A 25882-nucleotide genomic window follows, 5' to 3' on the forward strand; every position below is an offset into this window, starting at 1 on the left:
CATATATTCTATATTAACATTATATACATTATTCATAGATGTATATATATCTTTCTGAAATAAAATGGAAATGCAACCAACCCCCAAACATGTACCTAAGACTAAAACTAGAAGATCCTGAAAATTCAGAATACTATTCTTCGGCATTTAATGCTGCTTATTTAGGCAGACATGGTAACTCTGATAAACAAACGATAACAATTTTCAGTGGTTTAATTAATCTTTTAACTTATAAGTTTTCCACCAAGACAAGCTATTTAGACTCCAAAAGGAAAAAAACAAGTTACTAAGTAACTTCTCCATTTTTCCTCCTGCTTGAAATTTTCAACGATCTTTTCTATGAGAGGCAATGCTAACCTCCAAATAAATTCTGCAAATGCCTGAGACGGTATCCATTCATAACAAATACATGGGTAAAACACAAGACTACTCAGTAAAACTTTTTTGCAATATGGATAAAAATCTCACCTAGACACACAGTACAAAAAAAAATACAAAGACCCATGAAGTGATGAGATGTCAGAGCATCCAAGAAAGCCAGCCACAGGAGTTCCGAGGAGTGGAAAGCAGCACAGGTCAGAGTAATCTGGACAGGCTTTGAGGATAAAGAAATGAGGGGCTGAAGGATCAAAAGATTTGCAAAGAGGAAAAGGAGAGAGTTGGCACCACAGATGAGAGAATGGGCAGGATGCAAGCGGAGACGCAAGTCAAGAAAGGTTCAGGAAGCTGTGAGGCTAGAGCAGAATTGAGTAATGTCAGTCAGATTATAGATCTGAACGTGTAGCTAGAGAAACGACAGTCTAATAGTCTAGGCAACTCAATGAAAGCAGGCAACACTCTAAACTATGAAGGAAAATTGTGTAGCCTTTACACTGCTAGTCTTAAGTAGATCTACCACCAGAAGGCTTAAGCTAGCTGGACTTGCAGTGTTGAGTAGTTCTCTCCTTGCCCTGTCTAAGTACAGCTAAGTTTATACACCCTCCTCCATGTAAGGATCAGGAAGGAAGAACAAATGGCAGGTAAACCATAAACTCCTATCCCATTTTCAAGTTCACTGACTCTCTCATAGATTATATCCAATGTTTTCTTTCCTCTTGAGATGAAATGCAGCCAATAAAATGAATAACGTATATACACATTTCATAAGACATACATGAATTTGGCAGAGAGAAGCGTATTTTATTATACTGGTGTAAAACAGTCTTCAAAAGATTAAAAAACTGATCCAAATGCAAATAGTATTCTTTATATTCTTTGGGAAGAAAATGACCTGTATTTTAGGGTCCAAAATGGTACCTTGAGATACTAACAATAGAGTTACTTTGAAAATGTAGCTTATACATGGAGCATATTGGATCATTTCAATTTTCCAAAGAAGGGATAAGTAATCTACACTCTAAGATTTAGAATAAAACATCAAAGAAAAATCTTTTGAAGCAAACGGAGCATGCCTTTTTTTCTTCCCTTTCATATTCACCACTAATCATCTGAACCTTTAAATAGCTGATTATTCATGCTATAATTTTTCACAGAACAACAAGAAGTTATTCCGGACTTTTCTAAAAATGTTATCAAGCACTCTCACTTGCAGATCAGTGAGTTAACTCCAGCTGTAAAGCCCATCAATGTCTTATGTAATTCAGCTTAGAACTTGGCAGTTCTTGAAAAATTATTTTCCAATTGACCACTTCATAAATTACAATGTAATCTGGAGGACAGTATTGTAGAAGGTAGAGAAGAAGTTCCTGGAATAACAAGAGTCTGAATTTTAAAACCAACACAGCTACAACCTCAGTGTGCAACCATGGAGGAATCTCTTAATCAAAATGACCTGCAAAAATTACCTCTAAAATGATAGGTTGAATGATATTTAGAGGTCTATCCAGTTATCTATGATATCATAAGGAAACTTGTTTGATATTACAATTTTCCTTCTTACTTTCTTTGAAGTAAGGTCAAAGTACTTTCAGTAGACGCACTGGTCTAATGAACTGAAATACTCCATTCTCTTTGTAGAGTACTAACCAACGTCCATGGCCCACTCAAGACTCACGGCTCATAGGCCTAACTGCTGCTACTCTCACCAGTTGCATAGTGGGCTTACCAAGGATCAGCTGGGCTGGTTTCCAAATCTGCTCATGTACTTGTTATTTTATGTCTTAGGTTCAGCAACATGAAATTTATGATAACCATTTTTGACAGTCATATGGTGATTTCAACATATAATTAAATAGTATAAATAACAATTAATACTATTACAACAAGGGAATTATGGTTGCTATGAAAACCAAGTTGAATGTTTGGTAAGGCTCCATAAAGGCAAATCACTAAAAAAAAAAATCTTGTCAAGTTGGATGTGGATGAAATAACCATAAAAAAATCTAGAAGGATCCTGCACTGAGATTCGCTTCTCAAGTATGTTAAGAAAATATAAAACTCTAATCAGCACTCCACCCCAAAACCTTTGGCCCTATCTATCTATATCTATCTAATTAATGAATAAATATATATTTACACGTTTTAAATTAAAAAGTTTAAGACAGAGGTTGGCAAACTTTTTTGTAAAGGGACATATAAATATTTTGGACTCTGGAACACACATGGTGTCTATAGCATATTCTTCCTAGTTGTCTTATTTTTTTTAAACCATTTAAGAACTATTCTTAGCCCTTGGGCTGTACAAAAACAGGCTATGACCACAGTTTGCCAACACCAGGTATAAAATATATGCGTCAATTTGTCCTTCCCCAACATTATCATTTTCTGATAAACTGACCAACTACTGATGTCAATCATATCAGATTAAGAAAGCATTTACTCTATTACAAAGTATGCATCTAATTCTCAGTTACTTCTTCCCAACTAAAAGTTTTTACTTTTAAGCTTAGACATGGTCCTTCTTTGGAGTTATAAAAATAGTACATTTTTTTCATGTATCATAAATTAGTTTCTTAACTTTCCCATGTGAGATGATCTACCCTCATTTTTAACTTCAAAATTGAGACACAAGTCAAAACAGGTGAAACACTGTCTACTTGGTTTTGTGACATTTATAATCAAAGTAGAACTAATAATATAAAATTCTTCATAAGATAAGACCAAAGCGGACTCTCAGAAATTAACTTTGAATCTTAACTATAAAGCTCCACAACGTTTTGATTTTTAAAAATCCCAAATAATGTAAATTAAACATGAAAACATTAAACAGTAACATAAAAATATTATAAGGATAAAACTTGGCAACAATATATTAGTTACAACAATAGAAGGTCAAGACAGGTGTAGCTTATACCTAATTCCACAAGCAATTTGATATGCTGTAGTTTTCCAGGATTCTGCATCGACCTGTTTACCATCGGGCAGAGTGACTTTAATTGGCTTGCTATCTTTCTCTGCCTTTTCTGCCAGAATGGAATCATGCTCTGCTTTTAGTTTATTATACATCTCAAGACGCGTGTTAATATATTCAGGCCAAGGATTCAACTGCAAGACAACAAATGAGGAAACAAATAATCTGTAAATACTTGCTTTCCTTGTTAGAAATGGAAAAGAAATAATAAATATAGACAATACAAAAACAATGATTACTAATTCAACGTGGCAAATAGAGTGCCAAAATCACCAAGCATTACCTTAATCTTGTCCTAAATGAAGGTAAAAAAAGGAATTAAAAGCTCTCTTCCTATAATTTTTTCTTTAAAAAATTAAAAAAAAATAGAAAAGTATATAAATAACCATAAATATTTGGTCTGTCAACATCCTAAATGAACAATTTCTACCATTTTGCTATTATTTGCATAAGGTAATTTTTTTTCTTTTAAGATGTTCTCTCCAAGTCTTTTCTAACTAAATGATCTTATAAGTACAGCTATAAACAGTACTAGAAATAAAAACTAGCTGGCTTTTCCATTTTGTTTCAACTTGTTCAATGGATGGTCTGTGCAGTTGGTCAGACTATTTGTCCACTCACAATTCTGAACTAACCAAATATAAACTTATTTGACTTAAGGGCTCCCATTCGAGGTAAGTATTACTGAATTCAAACAGGCCATGATCACCATCATTCTTCAGAGTATTTAATCAGCAAATATAAGAAAACAACACAACACTACTGTCTGTAGTGGATACTATTAACCAAAATATTTTATATAAAACACCCACTCAGGTTCCCAAAAGTCTGGCAAAGGAAGAAAAAAAGAGACAGTAATCAAAGATCTGATTTCCTCGACTGTCAGAGACTCCAGTCTTTAAAACATTTCAAAAAGCAGGTGGTGAATCTGTGGTCACAAAATAGTCAAAACACTACCATCTACATAATTTATGATCTTCAAATGAAAATAACATGGATATTAGCTGCATACAAAAGCAAGGAGAAGGCTTAATTTTACCATGAGTTTCTATCTTTATATGGATTTAAATTAATCAGCTATAATAACAATTATAATACATGCTTTAGCACTTATTCAAGTTTGATAATGCTACACAAAATTCTACATATAATATATATCAACATAACACATACTATATGGACTCACTGTCCATCCAGCTCGGGGACTGTAGTTCCCGGTGGTCACGGTTACCCAGTATGTCAACCTCAGAGGTTAACATTTCCCTAAACATCATAGTAAAAAAAAACAAAAAAAACTAGCCACAACATTTAAAAAATCTATTTTCAGCCTGTTTGAATATAACTTCTTAGAACAATTAAGTTTATCTTAAGCAAAGTAGTACCTTTTTTCCCTTATACAAAATTCCCTTCTCATTTCAATCATATTTTTCTCAGTCTTCATCTTTTGAGATGGAAAAGCCCTAATCTCTTCATAATCCCCTCCTACAGCAGTCCTTCTCTTTGCCAGTCATTTAGGTGACCTTTAGGAGCTTTTCGTTAAATTATCACAGAGGTCCATGACCCTCCATGGTAAAGCACCAACGCATTAAATAAAGCTCAGAGCCTGTCATTCTACAACCACACTCTGAAGCCCTCAAGCCGAAGAACAGTACCTGGTCCTACCTACTTGGAAGCATCAGTACAGGCCTGGCCATCCACATGATCCTCTGTATCTTACTGTAGTTGATCTCCAGATCCACTTGGCACTTCCAATTAGAATAACTAAGTGTCCAACTTAACTTATTCAACATTCACTGAGCAGACACTGTCTGTGGGGAGCCCTGGGGATGCAGAGAGGAATAAGACCTGCAGGCTGCCCTTGAGACAAGACAAGCATATACATGATGGGAGCACAGAGGAGGAAGAGGAAAAGTCTTGGACGTCTCACTGTACACTTTTCTCCAGACAGATTATTTAAAACACATATCATCACAGGCGGCACTTACAGTTCTCTATTCAGACAAGTCCTCTAATCGTACCCTTTGCTTCCTATATCCAGGCTAATTCTCAAGCTGTGATAGAACAGCATGTACTATTGTATTGAAAGTATAAAAAAGAAATTAAAGAACATTTTTCTCTTTACTTGCAAATTTTAAAATTCACATGCAACAATTTTCCCCACAATTACAGTGGGGTACAAGGGACAAAATATAAGACAAATGGTTAGACAGGGCTCTAAGTAACACTTAGTGATTCTTTATCACCCACAACTTATCCATAAGTAAATGGAAGCACTATCAATTTAGCAACGCAGAATTTATAAAAACAGCTCTTTAAAGCTAGTTTATTGTGCTACAGTACACTTCTTAAAAGCCTGTCCCTTTGTTCTTTTGCATTCTGGTAGCTTTCTAAAGAGTCTCCAATAAAACTGTTGCAATGAAACAGTCACAGCAGTTTAACATCAAAAATAAAGTCGGAAGACAAGCTTAACTGCATCCTAAAGCAGAATGCCCAGCAACCAAGTCGACTCCGGGATGCCTTTCAGAATGCCAGTCCCTTTTCACGTGAGCCCGGGGAACTGAAAGCATTTTCTCTCTACTTGAGAGGCCTTGAGATTTGTCCTGGCTTAAAACCAAACCCTAGAGGCAGGTCCAGGTGGAAACAGTGTGCACAGGGTCAAGGATCTGGGCTTTCTTTGGTTTCTGTTGTATTCAGCATAAGTGCAAACACCAAGTTTCTCTCTCTTAACCTCTCATCGGATGAAGTGATCAGAAAGCTAGCACCCACTCTGGCAACTCAGTAATGACCACAGACCCTTTTCTGCTTGTTCTCTGATTTTCACATCTAATCCCGCAGATGCTCTCACAATTCTACTCCAGTTTTCCTTTTTCAATAACACATAAGTGCAAGTCTTTTTTCTCCTCTCAGCCTTTCCTGTGCTAATTCTTCTCCCTGATTTGTCCATCTAGTGTCATCTTACCTCATGTAAACCAGAATCTTCCACAGGGTAAACCTGAGACAGTTCCCTGCCACCTGTCAATCTTTGATAATAGCCCTGAAACATTTACCTCTGCTCGACCTCCATCTCCAGATCCTTCTTTGCTCTTCTTGCCTCCTTCCTTCCGCTTCTCCTCACCAGCACATACCTAAATAAGCAAAAAAGAAATGAAAGTTTTACATTTTAATCTAATGTGACACCCCTTCAGGGTGCCCCCAAAAGTTCTGAGGATGTTATTTTAATACCTATTTTTTAAAAAGTGGAAATCTGATTTTGAAAGACTAGAAAATTTCACTGCTGTCAAAGACAAGTTAACAACTTACAATAAAAACAAGTCCTAAAAAAAGTAGGAGTTACTTGATAATGTTCAAGTCCTCAAATTTCATTTATTTCACCCGTTCCAGTGACTCTTGCTTCAGGTTTACTTGGAAATATACTAAGCATAAAGCCATGAAGAAGCACGCAATTTATTCAGTAACAGTATTTCCAGAAAAAAAAAGAATCTAATGCAATGTATACCCATCCATTCCACAAGTAGTACCAAGGGTCTCTGAGCTCACAGTATTTTGTTAAACCCTGTGGAAAAAGCAAACATAAGACCCAGTCCCTACCATGTGCAAACTTAGTCTCTCCGGGGAAACTAACGCAGACATGCGTGAGAAACTCTTGGAGGAGAAAAGTACACAGCCGCAGCACTAGGATTAGATGTCAAAGAAGCTAGGACAACAGTAAGTGTCAGGGTTTTAAAGGAGATTTCAACAGGCTAGATTTTGAGAAAGGAGGAAATGTGTTCTGGGTGTACACACAAACTCATTGTCAGAAATGTTAGGAAAAAAATGACGAGAAAGAGAGAGAACAACTAAACCAGGCTGACTAACGCAGACGATTGTTTCAGGAAGCAATGTCAGTTAAGATAGACTAGGGCTCAGAAAGAAGCAAGAACTAAAAATTACTATAGAGAATGTGGACTTCAATTAGAAGTACATGAAGTCATAGAAAGCCTTAAAGTAGTAAGTCCTGCGCAAAGGGGCAGCAAACAGCGGAGAAGGTCTACACCACTGGTTCCCGACCAGAAGCAATTTTGCCCCGCAGTGGACATCTGACAATGTCTGGAGACATTTTTGGCTGTCACAATTGGGGGATGCAATAGGCATACAGTAGGTTAAGGCCAGGGATGTTGCTAAACATCCAACAATGCACAGGACGGCCTCCCACAACAGAGAATTATCCAGTCCACAGAGTCAACAGGGGTTCAGTTGAGAAACCCTGAACTACATTACGGGATACTGTGAAGAGTATTTTCTCAGAAATGTATTACTTACTTCACTGTGACTGCTCAGAGACATCCTAATGCAAACTGCACTACAAAAGGCTTTACAACTTACAAAGTTCATCCACAAACCACCACATCGGAGCCTCACAGCAACCCTGTGAGACAGCTGTTATTTTTCTTCCCATTTTGCAGATAAGATTAAATTGGAAACAAGTAGCTGATTTTTCTAGGTGCACACAACATATAAGTGGCAGGAAAGATACCCATCCAGGGGTTGACAGTGGTCAACTCTAAGGAAGGAGGAGATCATCAGTAGTTAAGGCCTTTTGAGGGTAGAACTGGGGATATGAAGGGGGGAGACTTTATTAGAGTTTTTATATACTTGTGATCTTTGATTTTTTGCTAACAGTTTTATTGAGATATTTTCCTATACCATAGAATTCACCTGTTTAAAGTATACAATCCAGTGGTTTCTAGTGTATTCACAGTCGTGAAACTATCACCTCAATCAATTTTAGAACATTTTCATAACCCAAAAAGGAAACCCTGTACCAATTAGCAGTCACTCCATTTCCCCCTTCTCCCCAGCACCTGGCAACCACTAATCTACTTTGTCTCTATAATTTGCCTATTCTGGGCATTTCATATAAATGGAAGCATACCATATGTGGTCTTTTGTGACTGGCTTCTTTCACTTGGCACAATGATTTCAATCACCCATGTTACATGTATCAGTACCTCATTTGTTTGCATTGCCAAATAATATTCCATTGTTTAATTATTCATTTACCATTTGGATATTTTGGTTGTTCTTTCCAATCTTATAAAAAAATTACTTGTATAATTTTAAAAAACAATAAAAAAATATGACTTCTTATTTCACGCTGGCTAAAACTTCCCTTACTCTCCGGGATTCTGGATTTAATAAAATTTAAGGTTTATGTTAGTTTATAGATGAATTATGAACATAGCTTAAGTCCATTCTAATCAAGTAAAGTACTACCCAACAGAGTTATGAGATTCCCTATAGGCCTTTGCTCTACCATAAAACTGATGTAACTACTCAAGTATATTGGGTAAGAGGAGGAGCAAAAACTAATTGCAGGGCTGTCTGTGCAGATTTAAAATGAAAAAAGCATGAAATAATTTTAGTTGTCTTATTAAATGTTTTCGGTTTCAGTCATATGGATATCTCCCAAATGAATAGGAATAGTGGAAAAGAAGGAGAGAATTAACACAAAGGTTCTTCCAAGCTCTAAATTGCTCTCCCTTTTACCAATGACAATACTGGCTCAAAGAGGGTAAATTGCCCAATTGTACACAGCTAGTAAATTGTAGAGGTGTGACATTAAAACAGGTCTCCTGGAACCCTGAGACCCATTCTGTCTTAATTACAATTGGGAAGATAGTTAGCAACTGTTTTCTCTTTCCAATGAAAACAGAATAAAAAATGTGAGAGTTTATGTATTATATATTCACATAAAAGCAATCTAAAATTTCAACCCAAAAGGTGGGACACAGAACTGGATTGTGAAGCTACAGAATTACTTTCCTCAGCGATACTTAGGAGTTGAAAGAAAAGTATCTGCAGGGTGGAGATGAAGTAAATTCAGTCCCAGAGGCTGACGGCTGGGACAGGTATGTCCTCAGAGTCTAAAAGCTTGATAGAGTATCTGTCCCTGACTCGTTCCCAGGAGGATGACGGGAGGCAGGGCAGCACTGGGGTCATGAATATTGGCTACAGAATATCAGGTCTGAGCAAGTTACTTACTGTTCCTATGCCTGTTTCCTCATCTGTACGACGGGGCTAATAGCAGAACCCAGTTCATAGATATTTTGAGGACTGAATGAGTTAACGCACGTGATGCATAATGCATGCCAGAGCCGTAGTTAGCACTCAGGAAACACTAGGTATTTTGTAATTATTATTATAGATGGGAGAAATCATATATTTGTTAGCCATACATGACCTTCAATTTAGAATGGCATAGCAGAATATTTACGGACATGGACGACTGACTATAGACCATTAAGCAAAAAAGGTAAACAAGAGACAAAACAGTAAAAATATCATGTTTAAGTGAAAAAATATAGACGAAACAAGTCAATAGATAGGCACCATTTATCACACATATATTTAATTTATATAGTTCAGAATGTGCACATATGCATGCTTCCCATTCAAAGAGGACATCCTCATTTTACTGATGAGAAGATTGTGGTGGCTTTTAAGCGATGTGTCCTATCAGAGAGTTACGGCTGACACTGCTTTAGCTGAGGACCTCATCGCTTCTCATTTGGACTATTACAACAGCCTACTGCTTGTGGCCTCTTTCCAACGCACCTTCCACCCTAACGGCAGAGTGATCCTTACAACTAAAATTCACATGGATCACATCCCTGCTTAAAAACTGTCACGTGTAGAATACAATTTCAAATTTCAAACACAATCGCTGGTTGTCTAAAATCCTTCTGATCTCTGCAGCTTCCCACTCAGGCATATCTCTTGCAAGCAACCCGACGGAAAATTTACTCAGGGTGTGCCTTTTCACCGCCTTCCGCGCAAGTCCTGCGCTGGCCGGTTTACCTGGTGAATTTACAGTCATTCTTTCAAACTCAATTCAAGCGAGTCCTCCAAAGTAGAGGCCGGCACTCCCTCTTCTGTAATCCCACAGGGTTGACCTCACTGAACTTTCCTGTTTCTCACACACCAGGCTGTGAGGCCCTCAAGGTCACGCACTGGGTCCCATTCATCTTCCCAGTTGCATGGCCCAACACAGTGCCCGGCAAAAGGACTACTTGACATTTGTTGATTATTAAGAAACTCGACCTGGTGGCGTACAAGTTACCTGGGAGATGTTCCTAAGCGACGGATGCCACCAAAGGGAAAGTTCAAAGTTGAAACGATCAGCATGGGTAATGCGTGATGAGGGATGCCTCCAGCACCGGGCGGCGGAGGTGTGTAACTTCTCTAGAGTTTCTCAGCTGGGGTCATCCGGCCTCCATCATTCATTATAAACCACCCAAACTTGGGCAAGTTGGATCAGATCTCCGGGCCTCGGTTTTCCCTTCCTTAAACTGGAACCCTTTACCCCACAGGGTTTTAGGAGTAAATAAGGCTCTGCAATGTTCTTTCCTCCTCAGGTGAGTCAAAAACACTAGGTGGAAGTCCGGAGTCCTAGAATCTAATTCTCTCTAGGTTTCTAATTAGATGTGTGGCTCTGAGCAAGTCACTCAAGGTCTCAGTTTCCTCCTCTGCAAAGAGAGGAAGGACCCCTGGAGGACCTGCAAGGCCCCGCCCTGCTTAATGAATGGATTATTCCTCGCCCAAGGGGGTTCTGACTTGTCCCGAACGCCATCGTCCCCCTCGAGTTCCTCCGCCCCACATGGCCCGGCCGCATCCTCCTTCCCACCCCGGGTCGGGCAACTTGGGCACTAAGGAAAGCCCCAGCCCGGCCTCCAGGTCCCACAGAGTCCGCTCACCGGCTTCTCCTCGCCTCCCATCTTCCCTGAAGGGCTGCTGGCCTTCTCCTCGGACATCGACGAACCACGAAAAGGACACGGAACCCAAAAGCGACAGTCGGGAGGAGAGGAGAGGAGAGCGGAGGCCGATCAGAGGCGGCCTGCGGTACCCGGAAGCACTGCGCTTGCGCCACGCGGCCTGTAAAGGACCAGCTGATGCAATCTGAAAGCGCCCAAACCCCGCCTCCTAAGGGCAGGAGAACGGACAGCCAATCGACAATGGGGGAAGGCGGGCCCTCCCGTCTCTAAACCAATGGAAAAACTTGTTGGGTGACAGCGCACTTCTAGGAAATCTGGGCGCGGCGAGCCAGGAGAAGAAACTGCCGAAGCTAAACTGGCACTCCCTGCGGGCTCTGGACTGGACCCTCGTTATAGTTTAGAAGTCTTCAATGCGCGTGCGCCTCCTTCCAGGCTGACTGTGTCTATTAGTCCAGGGCCTTTCCGGCCACCGTAGCGGATGAGGAGGGGGGCTTGGTCTGAGCGTCCGGGAAGTCCCGGGCGACCTGAGTATCGTCCCTCGCTCTGGGAAGAATACCCCGAAAGAGGGGCGAGTTTCCTGCGGCTTTAGCCCTGTCTGACCTGGCGTGACTGCAGAGGTCTGGGAACTTCCCAGGGTCCTCAGTCTCTAGCAGTGAATCGAGCCTTCGTGGCAAAGCAGGCTTTCCAAGACCCGGGCCTTGGTGACGGGGACAAGCACCTTTCCTCCGGCATTGCTTCTTCCATGCCACCGGCAATCTCTAATGCATCAGAGAGCGTTTCCACAGGGCCCGTGAAAATACAGTGAAACTTTCACATGGGGAAATAAGCACGCTGACCCCACGAGTTCTCACAGAGAGGTATCAGTGTTTGGAATCGAATGAGCCTATTTTCATTTATTTTACCAGCCAATTTAAAACAGTTCCTGGTTTGAAATCAGAAGTGCGCTGAGGTCGTTTACAGTTACTGTAGTCCATCACTAAGTTTTATGGACTTTACTTTCTAAGCATCAGTCGTCGACAACTCGCCACTTTCAGGGTCATCCTTCCACGAAGAACAACAGCCTTCTAACCCGGCTTTCTCCGCTCAGTTTTCATATGGCACCAGGATAGACTTTTCAAATACAAAGATGATCACAGCAACTTCCTGCCTAAAACTCTTCAGTGCTCGTAGAATGGAAATAGTTATGGCTTTGAAGGCCCAGTTTCCTCGGCTTCCCCCCCCGCGCCCCCCCGAAACTATACACTGAACTCTAACCAGTGACCTTTTTTCCCCCCCTCAAGTCTTCTCCCCGAGATTTATTTTTTGTCGTGTGGAAATTGTTCTCGCCATCTTCACCTCTGCACGCCTCCACACGCTTTTTGCGGATTTAACACCAACTTACTCGTCTGATTTTAAGAATCGCTTTCTTAAGGAAAACGTTTCTTGACCACTTACTGGGTGGAGCAAGTCTCCCTGTTATATCTGCTGGTAGCTTCATGTAGCTCTCTTAGTAGCACCTTTCAGTTCAATTTCACAATTTTAAAAATTTATTTTATTGTCTCCTAGATCGAAAATGTCACGGAAGCACAACTTGTGTATTTTTGCCAGATTCTAGCAGATACAAGCCTGGTACACAGTTGCTGTTGGATAAATGTTGAGGGAATTAATGAGCGTTGAAACAAATCTTGCTTGAAAAATTACCTCTTAATTTGTATTATGAAAGAAGCCAAAACCCCTATACTAATTAGATCTAGAAGAAGATTTATAATGAGAGTAGAGTATTGGTAGTACTTGGTGGGTGTTCTCCACAAGAAGTTCAGGAGTTACACACAATTTTAGTAGACTTAAGTAGACCAATCTGATTTCCCATATTTAAATTAGAATGAGAATCAACAGGATCTAGTCTTACCTTCTAATGTAAAACAATTTAATTATGCTCATTAGACATGTTTGCCTGAATAGTATCTTAATCTTAAATGAGGATAATGAATCCCAGAAAGATCAAGATTACTGAATTTGCTAGAGGTAGAACAATATAGGCTAACAATTACAGATTGTTCTTACTGCTATGCAGCTTGGTCTCTAGCAGCTTCTCTTAACCCCTTGTTCTCATTTGAGCTCAGAACCAGTCCTGGCCTGAGAATGGCAAAATGAAAAAGCAGAAGGCTCTTCTGAAAGATTGAATGTGGTGCAGGAATATAGAAGCAGCTGTAAAAATCAGTTGCTGGTGTGGGAGCCTCTCAGGGAGGTACCCGGCTGGCATAATGCCCTCTGGTGTTAGGAAGGGGTTCTTTCATCATATGCACATGTAGGGCTGAGCCGCGATAATGGAAGCTTCCAACAGATCTCAGATCCAGAGCACAACATGCTATTATGCAGCTTTTGTGTATTTACCAACAAAAAACTGTTGATTGACATCCAGTGTTATAATTTATGTCCACTACCCTACATACTTTTTAGGACAGTGTCTTTCAACCGCTCTGCCTTGAGAAGTGGACCAAAATTATTCGTGAGAAATGCTACAAATGTTACAAATAATAGAAGATTGCACATAACCGGCTTTTTAAAAATATGAATTAGAGAAGTTTTAAGATTATCTATAATAATATCTTATTAACTCATGTAAGAATTTTAAAAAAAAAGGAAGTAGAAAGTGTGTGTGACTTTGGAAGATATGCCTGTAAAGTTGTGCTTTGGTGTTATGCATCTCAGAAAAACACTCATCTGGGACATGGCCACGTAAGTATGAATCTGATTACAGGGAGAATGGGGAGGGGTGCTCTTTTGGTTTCAAGAAAGAGACTCATTTGGTGATTTTGACAAATGAGGAATTTATTCTAAAACTACATGAAGTAGAAAGGGAAACAGGAATGTCATCTGTGTAATCAGGCCACATGGGTTACAGGAAGAACTGAACGTTTGGTTCTCATGAGAGGCTGCAAAGACTGCAGCTTGATGGTTGATCAGAATCCGCGTTCCTCTGTAGTAACAGGAAGTTGTGAGTTGGAACTCTAGTACTCTGCTAGTAACATGATTCAGTTAGTCTTGTTTTTTGCTCCTCCTATTACCAGCTGGTCAATTAACTCCATTTATGCTGCTTCAGAGACCCAAGAGGGAGAATCAGAGTGGCTGTGTAATTTGCAAGCCACATCATCATAAGTCACAGGCCGGCTTGTGGACTGATTGGTTGATCCTTAAGTCAGTTGCCTTCCTTGATCTAATCAGCGATAGCTGAGAGGCTGGTCCTATGGTACAGCCATCATCATAGAGGGATCAGCTGCTTGACCTGTTATGAACTGTGGGTGCCTTTAGAAGGAGATGCTGAGCATGCGAGGTGCTCTGAGTGATATCTCTAAAGCAAAGTGTATTTGTGATTCATTTGGCAGTATTTTTAGTTACTTGCTATAAAGAAATTTGGGTCCTATTTCACTTAAAAAGGGTTTAGAACGTTTTAATGGGAGTTTTTTGGGCAGAGGAGAGGCAGGGGTATTTAAATTCTAACAACATCTAAGAACTAGTTGTTCCATGGAATGCACTTTGGGAAAAGTGACACGACACTTATCAGGTGTTCGTTATTATGATAAAATTACCCAACGATCACATTTGGAGTGGCATAATACTTTCCAGATATATCTTGGTTTATGTTTAGTCTAGAATCCTTAGAGCTATCAGACATATGGTCCCTAATGATGTGAATTTTTTTCCTTGTGATTTCTTTGCAATTAATCCTACAAATTGTTTTATATTGAAAAAAGATGCCTAAAATAATGAATTTGATTGAAAACAATCTCAGTCATGATGCAGATCCATGCAATACAAAATACATCTCTATAGACAACAACAGGGAAGATAATGCTGATGCATATTTAGAAGATGGTGTTTACTCAGGGCATAGGCATGATACCTGTGTCAACTTGAAACTCACCCAGTAATTCTTTGAGTATTTTACACCAGTGTTTCTGGGTTCCCTTTCAAATCTGTCCGAAAGTTCTATGGGCACTTTGAATGACAGCGTCAACCTTGAATAGGTAGTTCCAATTAGAAAGTCTGTCTGCATCGCAAAGGGGGCACTCTCCATGGTATTTGAATCCTGGCTTCTTATAAGTGAGTTATTCCAGTTCATTTAGAGACTTTGCTTCCCGTCCTCTGTTAGATTTGACTTCAGTGGATCTTAATTATTGTTCTGATCTAGTAACATCTAACACATTCCCCATATTCCACTACCTTTTAGAAAAACTTCTCTACTAGCTTTTGAAGTTACTCTATTGTGTATCTGTCTATCCGTCCCTTAAAGATGACATTTTTCCTTTCTTGCCTCTAACATAAGAAATTTTTTCTTAAGGTACCCTCTCTCTTCCTCCAGTGTAATCCGCATGTCTTTTATCTTGCTTTTAATCTTCCACTGCTCATATCTAATAGTAAAACTGAAGCCTACTTTTCAAGCTGCTTTAGTTTCTTTTGGATGTCTTAAGAATACCTGCTTCCTAGAGACTGAGACTTCAACATAGATCTTTTTAAAGACTCAATTACCTTCTCCATTTTTGGATTTGCAATAACTTAATTGAATTTTTTCTTTACTTCAGTCACCCAAAAGAGCATGTCATCTTTACAATAAAGTCCCATATCCTTTTCTTGTTGTCAGTAACATGTACCAATTTTTTAATCTTCTTAACTCTCAAGAACCTACTTAAAACTGCGTGGCTAGTGAAGTTTCTGGATAAACCACAAAAGTCAAAAAGTTTAGTCCTTCCGAGCTTCTTCCTTTGTCCTTAAATACAGTTAAAAAAACTACACAGAGAATCATGGAAGTGGGGGCAGTTGCTCTAGCTCTGCCTACCTAAACCTAGGATGAAAACTACAAATAGCACAATACTACCACACACAGTGCCCCATGCCCATGCATATCTGGGCTGCCTTTGCACTTTAACATCGTGCATATTGGCTGAAAAACACTGCAAAAGAGTAAATATTGTTCCTTTTGACAATACTGAATAGAATGCCCCAGCCTAATTTTCAGTGCAAGGAAAAGTGGAAGCAGCCACTTTCTGAGGCCACACAACGTGCTTACAAGGACGGGTGCCTGGCCCCCTTCAGTTAAATGCCCACTGTAATTACTGTAAGGATCAGCTGTTCATGACAATATCAATAGCTGCAAAACTGTTCAGGAATGTCTCAAGTCAGTTGTTCAACACAGCCATGATTAAAAGTTAAATTATATTAAATGCAATGTGGTATCCCGGATAGGATCTTAGAACAACAAAGGACGTTAGTGAAAAACTGATGAAATTCAAATAAAGTCTGTAGTTTACAGTATTGCACTAATGTTCATTTCTTAGCTTTCATAAATGGTCATATAAATATTAGAGGAAGCTGGGTGAAGGGTATATGGGAATCCTGTGTTATCTTATCAACTCTTTTGTAAATCTAAGGTTATTTTGAAATAAAAAGTATAGAAATTTTTATTCTGAAATAATTTTATATTTTTCCCACATATACATATATTATGTATAAATTATATATCATTACGTATGTTTATAAACTTACGATTATATAGACATATAAACTTAGAATTAAATAAATTATATTTTTAAAAAGTGAGAAATACTAAAACTTGTTACTTCTTAATTATTTTACTACTTTTAACTATTATCTATGTCCTTGAGGTCATTTGTGTTTATTTTATGAGCATGATGAAATACTATACTATCTATCTCTTCGTAACACAGAGTTCAGACATAGAAAGCTTGAAATTGGCCAAGGTGGGAGTATTTATATCTCAGAAAGTGGAAAATCCTACAAATCAGGACTTGTTTTTTCTTTTTCCAGAGAGCTGGTTGTTAAACACTTACCAGTACACCACTGGGTATGTGTTATAAATCTGTGCTAACATGTGGGGCTCTTACTTCTAGATCCAGAATTCTTGGGTTCAAGGACAAAGGAGAGGTCTCTCTCATTTTGAACCCTTAATGACTCATTTGAAGAACTTTTGCTTCTGGTTCCTACAAGCTTGGGCTGGATAATGTTGAAGGCCCTAGTCCCTCAGGGAAGGATGCTTCTACCGGGGAGCATGGTCATGGTTCACATAAATCGATCTGGGATGACCCCCTGGCCATTTTGGGCTCCACATGCTGCTGCTCCCACAAGCAGAATTGGGGGTTGCTTTTCTGGCCAGAATGATTGATCCTGATTACTAGGGGGCAAATGGATTTCTGCTACATAAAGGAGGATTTTGTCAAGAACTTAAAACTAAATAAATTATATTTTAAAAGGTAATAAATACTCAAAACATCACTTCTGAATTATTTCACTGAATTTAACTATTATCTATGTTCTTGATCCATTTTTTAGTACTACCATTCCTACTATTCTGCTCATTGGCAGGCCAATAGCGACAAGGAAGGAAGGTTTGAGTGATCCCACTAGGGAGAGAACTCTGTCTAGCTGGGTCCTGACAAAGGCTAAGCGTAACTTGAATGGGTGCTCGAAGAAGGGAGCTAGGCAGAATTGGCTACATAACTTGCAAGAGCCCAGAGCAAAATTAAAATGTGGGGCCCCTTATTCAAATATTATCAAGAATTTCAATATAGCAAGAGCAGAGCACTAAGCAAGTGCAGGACCCTTCTAAGTGTAGGGCTCCATGCGCCTGCACAGGTCGTGCATGCGTGAAGCTGGTCCTGGTGTTATGATTACTAATTTAGCCCTCATGACCAGAAAGAAGTGTGGACTGTAGCAATTATGTTTCATTTTACTTCTTTCTTTTCTTTTTCCTTTCCTCAGCTTTTCCTACTATCATATATGAAGGACATCAGGGATGGCTAACATTTTAGGTTTTATGCAGAAATATGATTGAATGGACATCAATCCATGATGACACACAATCTTAAAAGACTTCATGTGTCACTTGTGTTGGAGACATAAACTTTTCACATGGATCAAAAACTAGAGAGGATGTTGAGGGGGAAGAGGTGTGGTCTGTATCAACGGACTCCTGTGCCATTGGCTTCTGGTTGCTTCCAGCCAATAGGACCCTTAACAGGAAATGGGAGGGTAGAGAACAATATCAGGGCATTTATTCCCCTGGCTCTGCCCTGGGAGGAGGTTGCCTTGGGCTGCTGATGTTTGACTACCAAAGGTCACTGCTCATCTCATGGCAATCCTGTCTACACAACTCTTTCCTTCTAGGTTCCAGTAAATTCTGACTTTCCTCACCCCTCCTGGCCTAGGAGTGGCTCCAGATTACCCACTATTACTGGCCGAAGGTTCCTGACTCTTTATATCTCCCCATCCCTTTATAACTCATTGTAAATAAACACTCTTTAAGTTAATTTGAGTTTGTCATCTGTTTCCTGTTGGGACCTTGTGTGATATATTTGTGTTCCTTAGCTACAAAATGGGGTAAGAATAACACATGATTCCAGAACTTGTTGGGAGAATGAAATGAAAGTAGATGTATGAACAGTACTTTGCAAACTTTAAAGGGCTATAAAAGTTAATTATGTTTGGGAAAATGAATGTTCTGGCTAATTACCCTTCCTAGGTTTATTCTAGGTTCATTAGGAACTGTTCTGAAAAATCCCCCTGAATTAATCTTCACTTTTGTCATATCTCTTCTTTGCTGAGAACCTTATGGTGTTTTTTCATTGCCTGGAGCAAAGGTTGTCTTTTCCTAGCATAAAGGACCTTCACAGCCTAGACCCTAATCACTTTCTGTTTTATCTTTCTTCTCTGCCCTCATAAATTCCAGCCAAACGGATGTACCCTGGGAGAGCTGACACACTGTTTTCCTGTGTCCTACACTTTTCCCACCTGGTCATGTACTTACCCTTTCAGATCCGTCTAAATCTTGCCATCTCTCAATGCCCAACAACAGACCTTAGCAAACTCATAGTTAGCATTTGTATCTAGAGCACATATCGGGTATACGATTCTCTTGGAAATTTATTGAATGTCGGGAACCTTAATGTGCCTCATGGCAGTTAAGAACCACATTTTCAGAGTTTCTCACCTTACCCTCTTTCTGTGCAGGCCCGTAGGACTCAGCCTACTTGTCTTTCTTCTTAAGATCCCAGAAGCCACTTTATTTCTGGAGATTTTTCTCCCTCCAAATGGATTGTGAGATGAGATTCTTCTCACCTGCTCTCTTCTAGTATGTCTCTGAAGTGAAGTCCAAATGTTTCTTATTTTAAGTATTTGCATTTGCCTTCGTAGAGAGTAGATGAGGGAATGACAGAGGTAGCAAATAGGGAGACAGTTGATGAATTTCGCAATATTCTAATATTCTCCATCCTTAGCCTGTTTTTTCTGGATCCTTTCCTGCTCTGTGGTTTGCCCCTTTTTCTCAGCGTGGAGCTCAAGGAGCATCACTTCTTTCATCCCTCACCAGTCAAGGGCCCTCTGTCTGCAGGATGGTCATTTGTATCTCAGAGGGTTCCAGTCTAGGTGCCTCTCATTTAAACATCTGTGTTCCAGGTGGAAAACTCATCTCAATAACAACTACTACTTTTGAGCAACTTATTTAATCCTCACAATTATTCTGCATGGTACCTCATCATTGTGGAAGCAGATTTAGGTAAGTTAAGCGGTTTAGTTATAGTTATACAGTTAGTGAAAGCAGGGCTAGGAGTAGATCACAGGTCTATTTGTCTCCAAAATGGGTTTCTTCTACTCTTCCAAACTGCATTATCCCAACACTAGGATATATCCTGGCAATCACAGACTATTGTATGAAGGCACTCCTGTTGTTATTTTGATCTGTTTGTATCTTTTATAATTTTTAATCTTTATTTTAAGTATTTAAGAGTGTTGTCTCCATATTATTTATAAAGCTAACTGAAGAGAGAAGCATTGTTTTATACGTCAGCATTTTAGCCATTGCACCTTTACTAAGGGTTTAATGCATAAGCATGTGTTTACTGTATATTTATTGGTTAATTGTTCCAGAAACATTTTCAAGAATAAATAGGTTATCTTACCTGTTTTATTTTTTATGTATAGTGTAAGTGGGATCAGAATTCTACTTTTTCTTGGCTGAATGACAATCTGGCAAGTAAAGAATGATCTCAGTACATGAAAACAAAACTGAAAGATATCTAAAGTTGTGTGTCTCTGAGGGGCTACATAGAAATGGGGTAGTACTAAAGGAGGTCCCGGACAAGGAGGCAGAGTTTAGAGATGATGGCCAGTGTATAAAGAGTTTAGACTTTTTTCCAGGAGCAATGAAGAGCCATAAGAAGGATGTGATTTATCAGATTTATTTTAGGAATGTCACTGGCTGTAGCATAGAGAATGGATTGTAGTAATGTGAAGCTGCAGGCAAAGAGAGGTGGTTTCCTTTATTTGAGATCTAGCTTTACTTCCTCACCCCCTCACCACATTATTGTACTAGCCAGGATGCATAATCCTGTTAATCAGAGGGAAATTGAGTTTGAAACTCTACAGTGGATTCCACAAAGATTGTGTTTAGAACCTAGAGAATCGCTAGAGTACATCATCACACTTCCATGACAAACGGTCCCGTTCGATGTAAAACTGTGGCAATCCAATAAAGACAAGACCAGCAAACACTCCTATCCCATGGGAATAAATATTTGGATCTCTCTACCATCTAAAGAATCCAGAAGGGAACTTGAAATGAATGGGGGAAGATGACAGCTATGATTACCAGCTTCAGGCTAGTGAACAGCTACAGAAGTAGGGATTGTAGCAGCGATGCTAAATATTACTTAACTTTTTCTTTCCCTCCTTCTTTCCACTCTTCTCCACTATATGAAGAATATTGATGCTAGCTAGCATTTAGTTTTCAGGTGAGGTCATGAATGAATGGATATCAACCAGAATAAAATGGTTTGTATGTGTTGGTGACACAAAGTTTTCGTTTGAATTAAGGACGAGAATGCATGCTGAGGGTCAGAATGGATGGACTGTGTTGTAGAGTTTCTGATTTTTTCCCCTAGATCCACTTCCTACTCTTCCAACATGTCAGATTGGAGGCTGACATTGTAGACAGAATGTTTGTGTCCCGCCAAAATTCACATGTTGAAATCCTAACTCCCAATGTGATGATATTAGGAGGTAAGGCCTTTGGGAGGTGATTAGGTCTTGAGAGTGGAGGACTCATAAATGGGGTTGGTGTCTTTATAAGGGAGATCCTAGAGAACTCCCTCACCTCTTTCACCATGTGAGGACACAGCATGAAGATAGCCATCTATGATCCAGGAAGTGGGCTCTCAGCAGACACTGAATCTTCTGGCAACTTGATCTTGGACTTCTCGGCTTTCAGAATTCTAGTAAATAAATTTCTGTTGCTCATAAGCCACCTAGGCTATGGTATTCTGTTATAGCAGCCCGATTGGATTAAAACACTGACCTTCATCATATTATCTTGTTGCCTTCTCAATGCCCGTTGAATTCAGCCAATGAGAAGCAACAGCGGGAGATCAGAGGAGTGAGGAGAATGAAAGGGGTATATTTGTTCCCCTAACTCCTTTTTTTTTTTTTTAAAGATTTTATTTTTTCCTTTTTCTCCCCAAAGCCCCCCAGTACATAGTTGTGTATTCTTCGTTGTGGGTTCTTCTAGTTGTGGCATGTGGGACGCTGCCTCAGCGTGGTCTGATGAGCAGTGCCATGTCCGCGACCAGGATTCGAACCAACGAAACACTGGGCCGCCTGCAGCGGAGCGCACGAACTTACCACTCGGCCACGGGGCCACCCCCCTAACTCCTTTACAGGGTCTTCATGGCTTGGCTGCATCCCTTGACCAAATGTCACAGCCCTTGTCAGGCTGTCTTCCCTGAACAGCTCTCTGAATCTGTTGGTTAGAGAAATGCTCCCTCCCATCAACCCTTCAAGAGTAAGGGTGGTATTATTATTATTATCAGTTTTAAGTAATGCACTATCTCCTGTGTTTTCCTTACATCATGCCCATTCTTTTGCTAATAGCCCTTTTATTAAATTTTCTTCAAATTAACCAGTTTGTGAGTGCCAGCTATTCCTGCCAGGATCCTGATAATCCATGAAGCTTGGAGTTAAACTCACTGCCAAGTTTTAAAAACTGGCCCCTGCAGTGCCCTGTAGTCAGGCGGATTCGATGCCTGGTGTCTGGCGGACCAGGGCTTCGAGGCACTGGGCTAGAGACACAGCGTGGGCAGTGATTCTTTGCTTCCTTTAACTCTTTAGTTTTCTGCTTAGTTTTGCCAGAGAAGAGAATGAATTCTTTTGGAAACAAGAGCCCAAGTTTGACACACACAAAAAAATCATATGCCTCTTGCCTACTAGGAATATATTTGAATAGCTTCTTGGAAGTTCTGGACCTCTTCTCCAAAGGGCATGCTTTCCTCCAAAGTCAGTTGTAAATTTGTAAAATTATGCATCTGTCTTTGGTGTCCCTCCCTTCTCATTTCTTTGTGGGGTAACTATGCCACTCCCTGAAGGCACTCAGGAACCTCACACTCTTCTATACTCACCACCTTCTGAAAACTAGCTCCCAGGAAAGGCTCTGAATTCATTTTCACTAAATGACTGCTTGACTTTGACATGTTACCTCACTGAGATAGCAAAGCCTTTGGCTAAAGAAGAGTTTTCTCGACCTCAGCACTATTGACACTTTGGGCCAAATAATTCTTTGTTGTCGGGGGTGGCTATTTTGCGCATTGTCGGATGCTTAGCTATATCCCTGGCCTCAATCCACTAGATGTCAGCAGCACCCTTCTCCTAGTCGCGATAACCAAAAATGTCTCCAGATATTGCCAGATGTCCTGTGGGGACAAAATCACTCACAGTTGGGAACACTGGTCTAAAAGGATGAAGTTCCACCTGTGCAATCTTTGGGCATCATCAAACAGAAAGAAAAAATATGTATTAGGGCAATAATTGGGAGATCCTTCTTAAAATATGGACCTTGAGTGCTCGTTGGTAAAGGAGCACCTGGTTTTCTAACTGAACTGTATGGTCAGATCTTTTTTCCTCCAAACAAATCTGCATTGTCCCTGAACATTTCCTACCTAGCAATGAAATTATGATGACTTGTGATTATGAATAAAAATATGTTTTCAATTCCTGTTTTGCACAGGAATATATGAGTGATTTACTTATGCTTTTGAAATGTCCTCTGTACCCAGAAAAATGTTTTACTAAATGTCTGAGCACTCTGTGGCCCAGTCAAGTTGACACAGAAAATTGACCGTCACATCCTCCAGTCGTTTTGGACAATCCTTAATTATCTCGCCAAGAAGTGAACTTGGCAAGTTGATACCGGGACTTCAATCTGAACTACTGAGCTACTTCCAGGACATGTATAGTCGGCTGAGTTCTTCAATGAGAAGCAGCTTGGAGGGTTAATTAAAGTGGAGCTTTCTGTTAGTATAGCCTCCCTGGAGCCAACAAGACCGTGGTGCCACATTCATGCATCCCCCTAGCCATAGTGCCTCCCTATTTCTGGCCACTTTTCTGAAAGAGCCAGATAGTAAATATTCTTGGCTTGCAGGCCAATTCAGTCTCTGTTGCAACTACTCAACTCTGTCATTGTAGTACAAAAGCAGCTATAGGACACTATGTAAACAAAAGAGCTAGCTGTGTTCCAATAAAGTTTTATTACAAAAACAGGTGGCTGGCCTGTGGGCTATAGTTTGCTGATTCCTGCTCTAGAGCATTGCTCTCATCTGTGTGGTTGTACTTGGGTTGCTGGCACTTCTGTATTTCAACTTGCAAAAATAGGAAAAAGATAATGAAATTGCTCATGCCAAATTTGTTAAGGCCCAGACCCAGAAGTGGCACATTGTCACATTTACTCATATCCCATTGGTTCAACCTTAGTTGCATAGCTGCTCGGGAGACGGGGGAATCCAGTCTCTACTTTGATGGTCATGTACCTAGCTTATTTTCTGTCATTGTTGGGAAGAACCGATTTTAGTGGAAAACCAGCAGCCTCTGCCGCATGAGAACAGTCACTTAGGAGGTAATTCTGCAAATTACATAATGAGTCTTTCTGTTTTGCAAGTTTTATTTAATTAGGAAATTATTTTTTCTTCATTTGAAATAATTCTCATAAAGTGTTTTCTGAGAATGTAATAATATATAACTGAATACTTATACACAATTTACAATTTAGACCTTATATTCCTTAAGAAATATTTACTAAGTACCTGCTTTGTTCTAGGCTATTCTGTGATTTATGCCTTTGGGGAGTTCACCGTGTGCTTAAATAAATAAAATATCTCAACATAAAGGCTATCAATAATATTCAATTACTGGATCAGCTAACACATTCTATAAATATTCAGAGGAAGAGATCATTCATATCTAGGATATAACTTTCTGTCTTCACAATGAGTTGGCAGAGTTACCTTGTTTTGCATGGAAACAGTTGGGAGCTGAAATTTGAAAGACTTGTCCTCAAACCATTGCTTTTTGAGTCATATATTTTAGTATTATAAGTACTTGATTTCAAAGGACAGAAGTCCACTCAAGATAGTTTAAACAACAAAAAAAAATGGCATGATCAGATCCAGGGTCTTTGATGATGCCAGGCTACTGTCTTTATCCCTGCTTTCTTTGATATTCTAGCTTCGTTTTTAGAAGAGTTTTTTTCATGTGCCTGGAAAAATGGCCACTGGCTATTCAAAGTCTGTATTATCTTTACATATTTATAGGTCAAGATTCCAGAGGAAGAGGAAGTATTTTTCCCTGTGGCTTCAGCACAAGTCCCTGAACGAGTCACTCTGGCCAGGAGGAAGGCAAACTAGGACTGGCCAAGCCTTGGTCATGAACTTCTGGGGCTGTGGGAGACTGGATCAGTCCCATCCAAGTGATGCAGAATGGAGATAGGTAGTTTTCCAAAGGAAAGGTGGGAAAAAATAGTCCGATAAATTTGTCTTCTTTTCGGCCACGCATGTAATACACAATTACATTCTTATTTTATAAAATTGCACACTCCTCACTACATTTTAAAAAGGCTCTATTGACAGTATGTTATCAATCCTTGAGTGATAGGTAGGTAGGCAGATAGATAGATAGATAGATAGGTAGATAGATAGATAGGTAGATAGATAGATAGATAGATTTGAGCATCAATGATAGGCTCAATATAACTCTGATCTTGCACGAAAGAATAAAATCCTTCTTGGTCTTTTGTGGTATTATTTCTTGCCTTTTTGGCTTTTGTGGGGAACATAAAAATGTAAAAGATGAACACACTGGATTTGGAGTCAGTAGACTTTGGGTAACCTCTAGCTGTGTGACCCTAAGCAAGGATATGACCACTTTGGTTCTCACTTGTCGTAAGTGTTAAGTGAGGAGGAACAAGGTGATCCTCTAGATTCCTCTGTGTCTTAAAATTCTAAGTATTTGTATGTATGAGGCTGTAGTAATCAATGGTGACTTCACTGGAATTGTTGATTATTCCAGATGTATATAAACTGAGAAGCCACTAGATGTCATCATCTCACAATTTTTTTTTACTATTCAAACCATATTTTAAATGCCAGGAAATCTGGGAGCTGAGTAGGACCTTAAAAATCATATTTATTCCATCATGTCAATTAATTTAAAACAAAAATAGACTATGTGGACTGGATAGATCAAGCGACTTAGCCACTTTCATGTAGCTAGTTAGCATTAAAACCATATTTCTCGACTTCTATTCCAGCGGACTTTCCTCTCTTTAAAGTGAAAAATGCTTGGAAATGACGTTTTTGATTCAGTTATCAACTTTTATAATTATTTTTTCATTTTCTTTTTGAACTATTACTTACAGTAATTTTGGGATCTGGGATAGACTGTTAAAATTTCCCTGATTTAAAATAATACC

General features: G+C 39.5%; 1 protein-coding gene and 1 long non-coding RNA gene across 3 annotated transcripts in view; one reads left to right on the forward strand and one right to left on the reverse strand.

The window, feature by feature from the left end:
• Positions 1-11497, reverse strand: part of TARS1 (threonyl-tRNA synthetase 1) — a 26645-nt gene extending 15148 nt beyond the window's left edge. Inside the window, exons 1-3 of the mRNA XM_008518839.2 lie at positions 11083-11497; positions 6397-6474; positions 3293-3483 (exon numbers count right to left, since the gene is read on the reverse strand). Of these exons, the coding sequence (XP_008517061.1) occupies positions 3293-3483; positions 6397-6474; positions 11083-11139 (326 nt within the window). The 5' untranslated portion in view covers positions 11140-11497. The remainder of the gene's footprint in view (positions 1-3292; positions 3484-6396; positions 6475-11082) is intronic.
• LOC139077844 (uncharacterized) lies at positions 11400-25214 on the forward strand. 2 transcript variants are annotated; one of them, XR_011530421.1, is made up of 2 exons: positions 11400-13818; positions 24726-25214. It is a non-coding gene; the product is annotated as an uncharacterized lncRNA (long non-coding RNA). The 2 variants fall into 2 exon arrangements; XR_011530420.1 differs by lacking the exon at positions 24726-25214 and adding an exon at positions 18262-18404.
• Positions 25215-25882: the final 668 nt, after the last annotated feature.

Source organism: Equus przewalskii, chromosome 20, assembly GCF_037783145.1.
Source record: "Equus przewalskii isolate Varuska chromosome 20, EquPr2, whole genome shotgun sequence".
Lineage (NCBI taxonomy): Eukaryota > Metazoa > Chordata > Mammalia > Perissodactyla > Equidae > Equus > Equus przewalskii.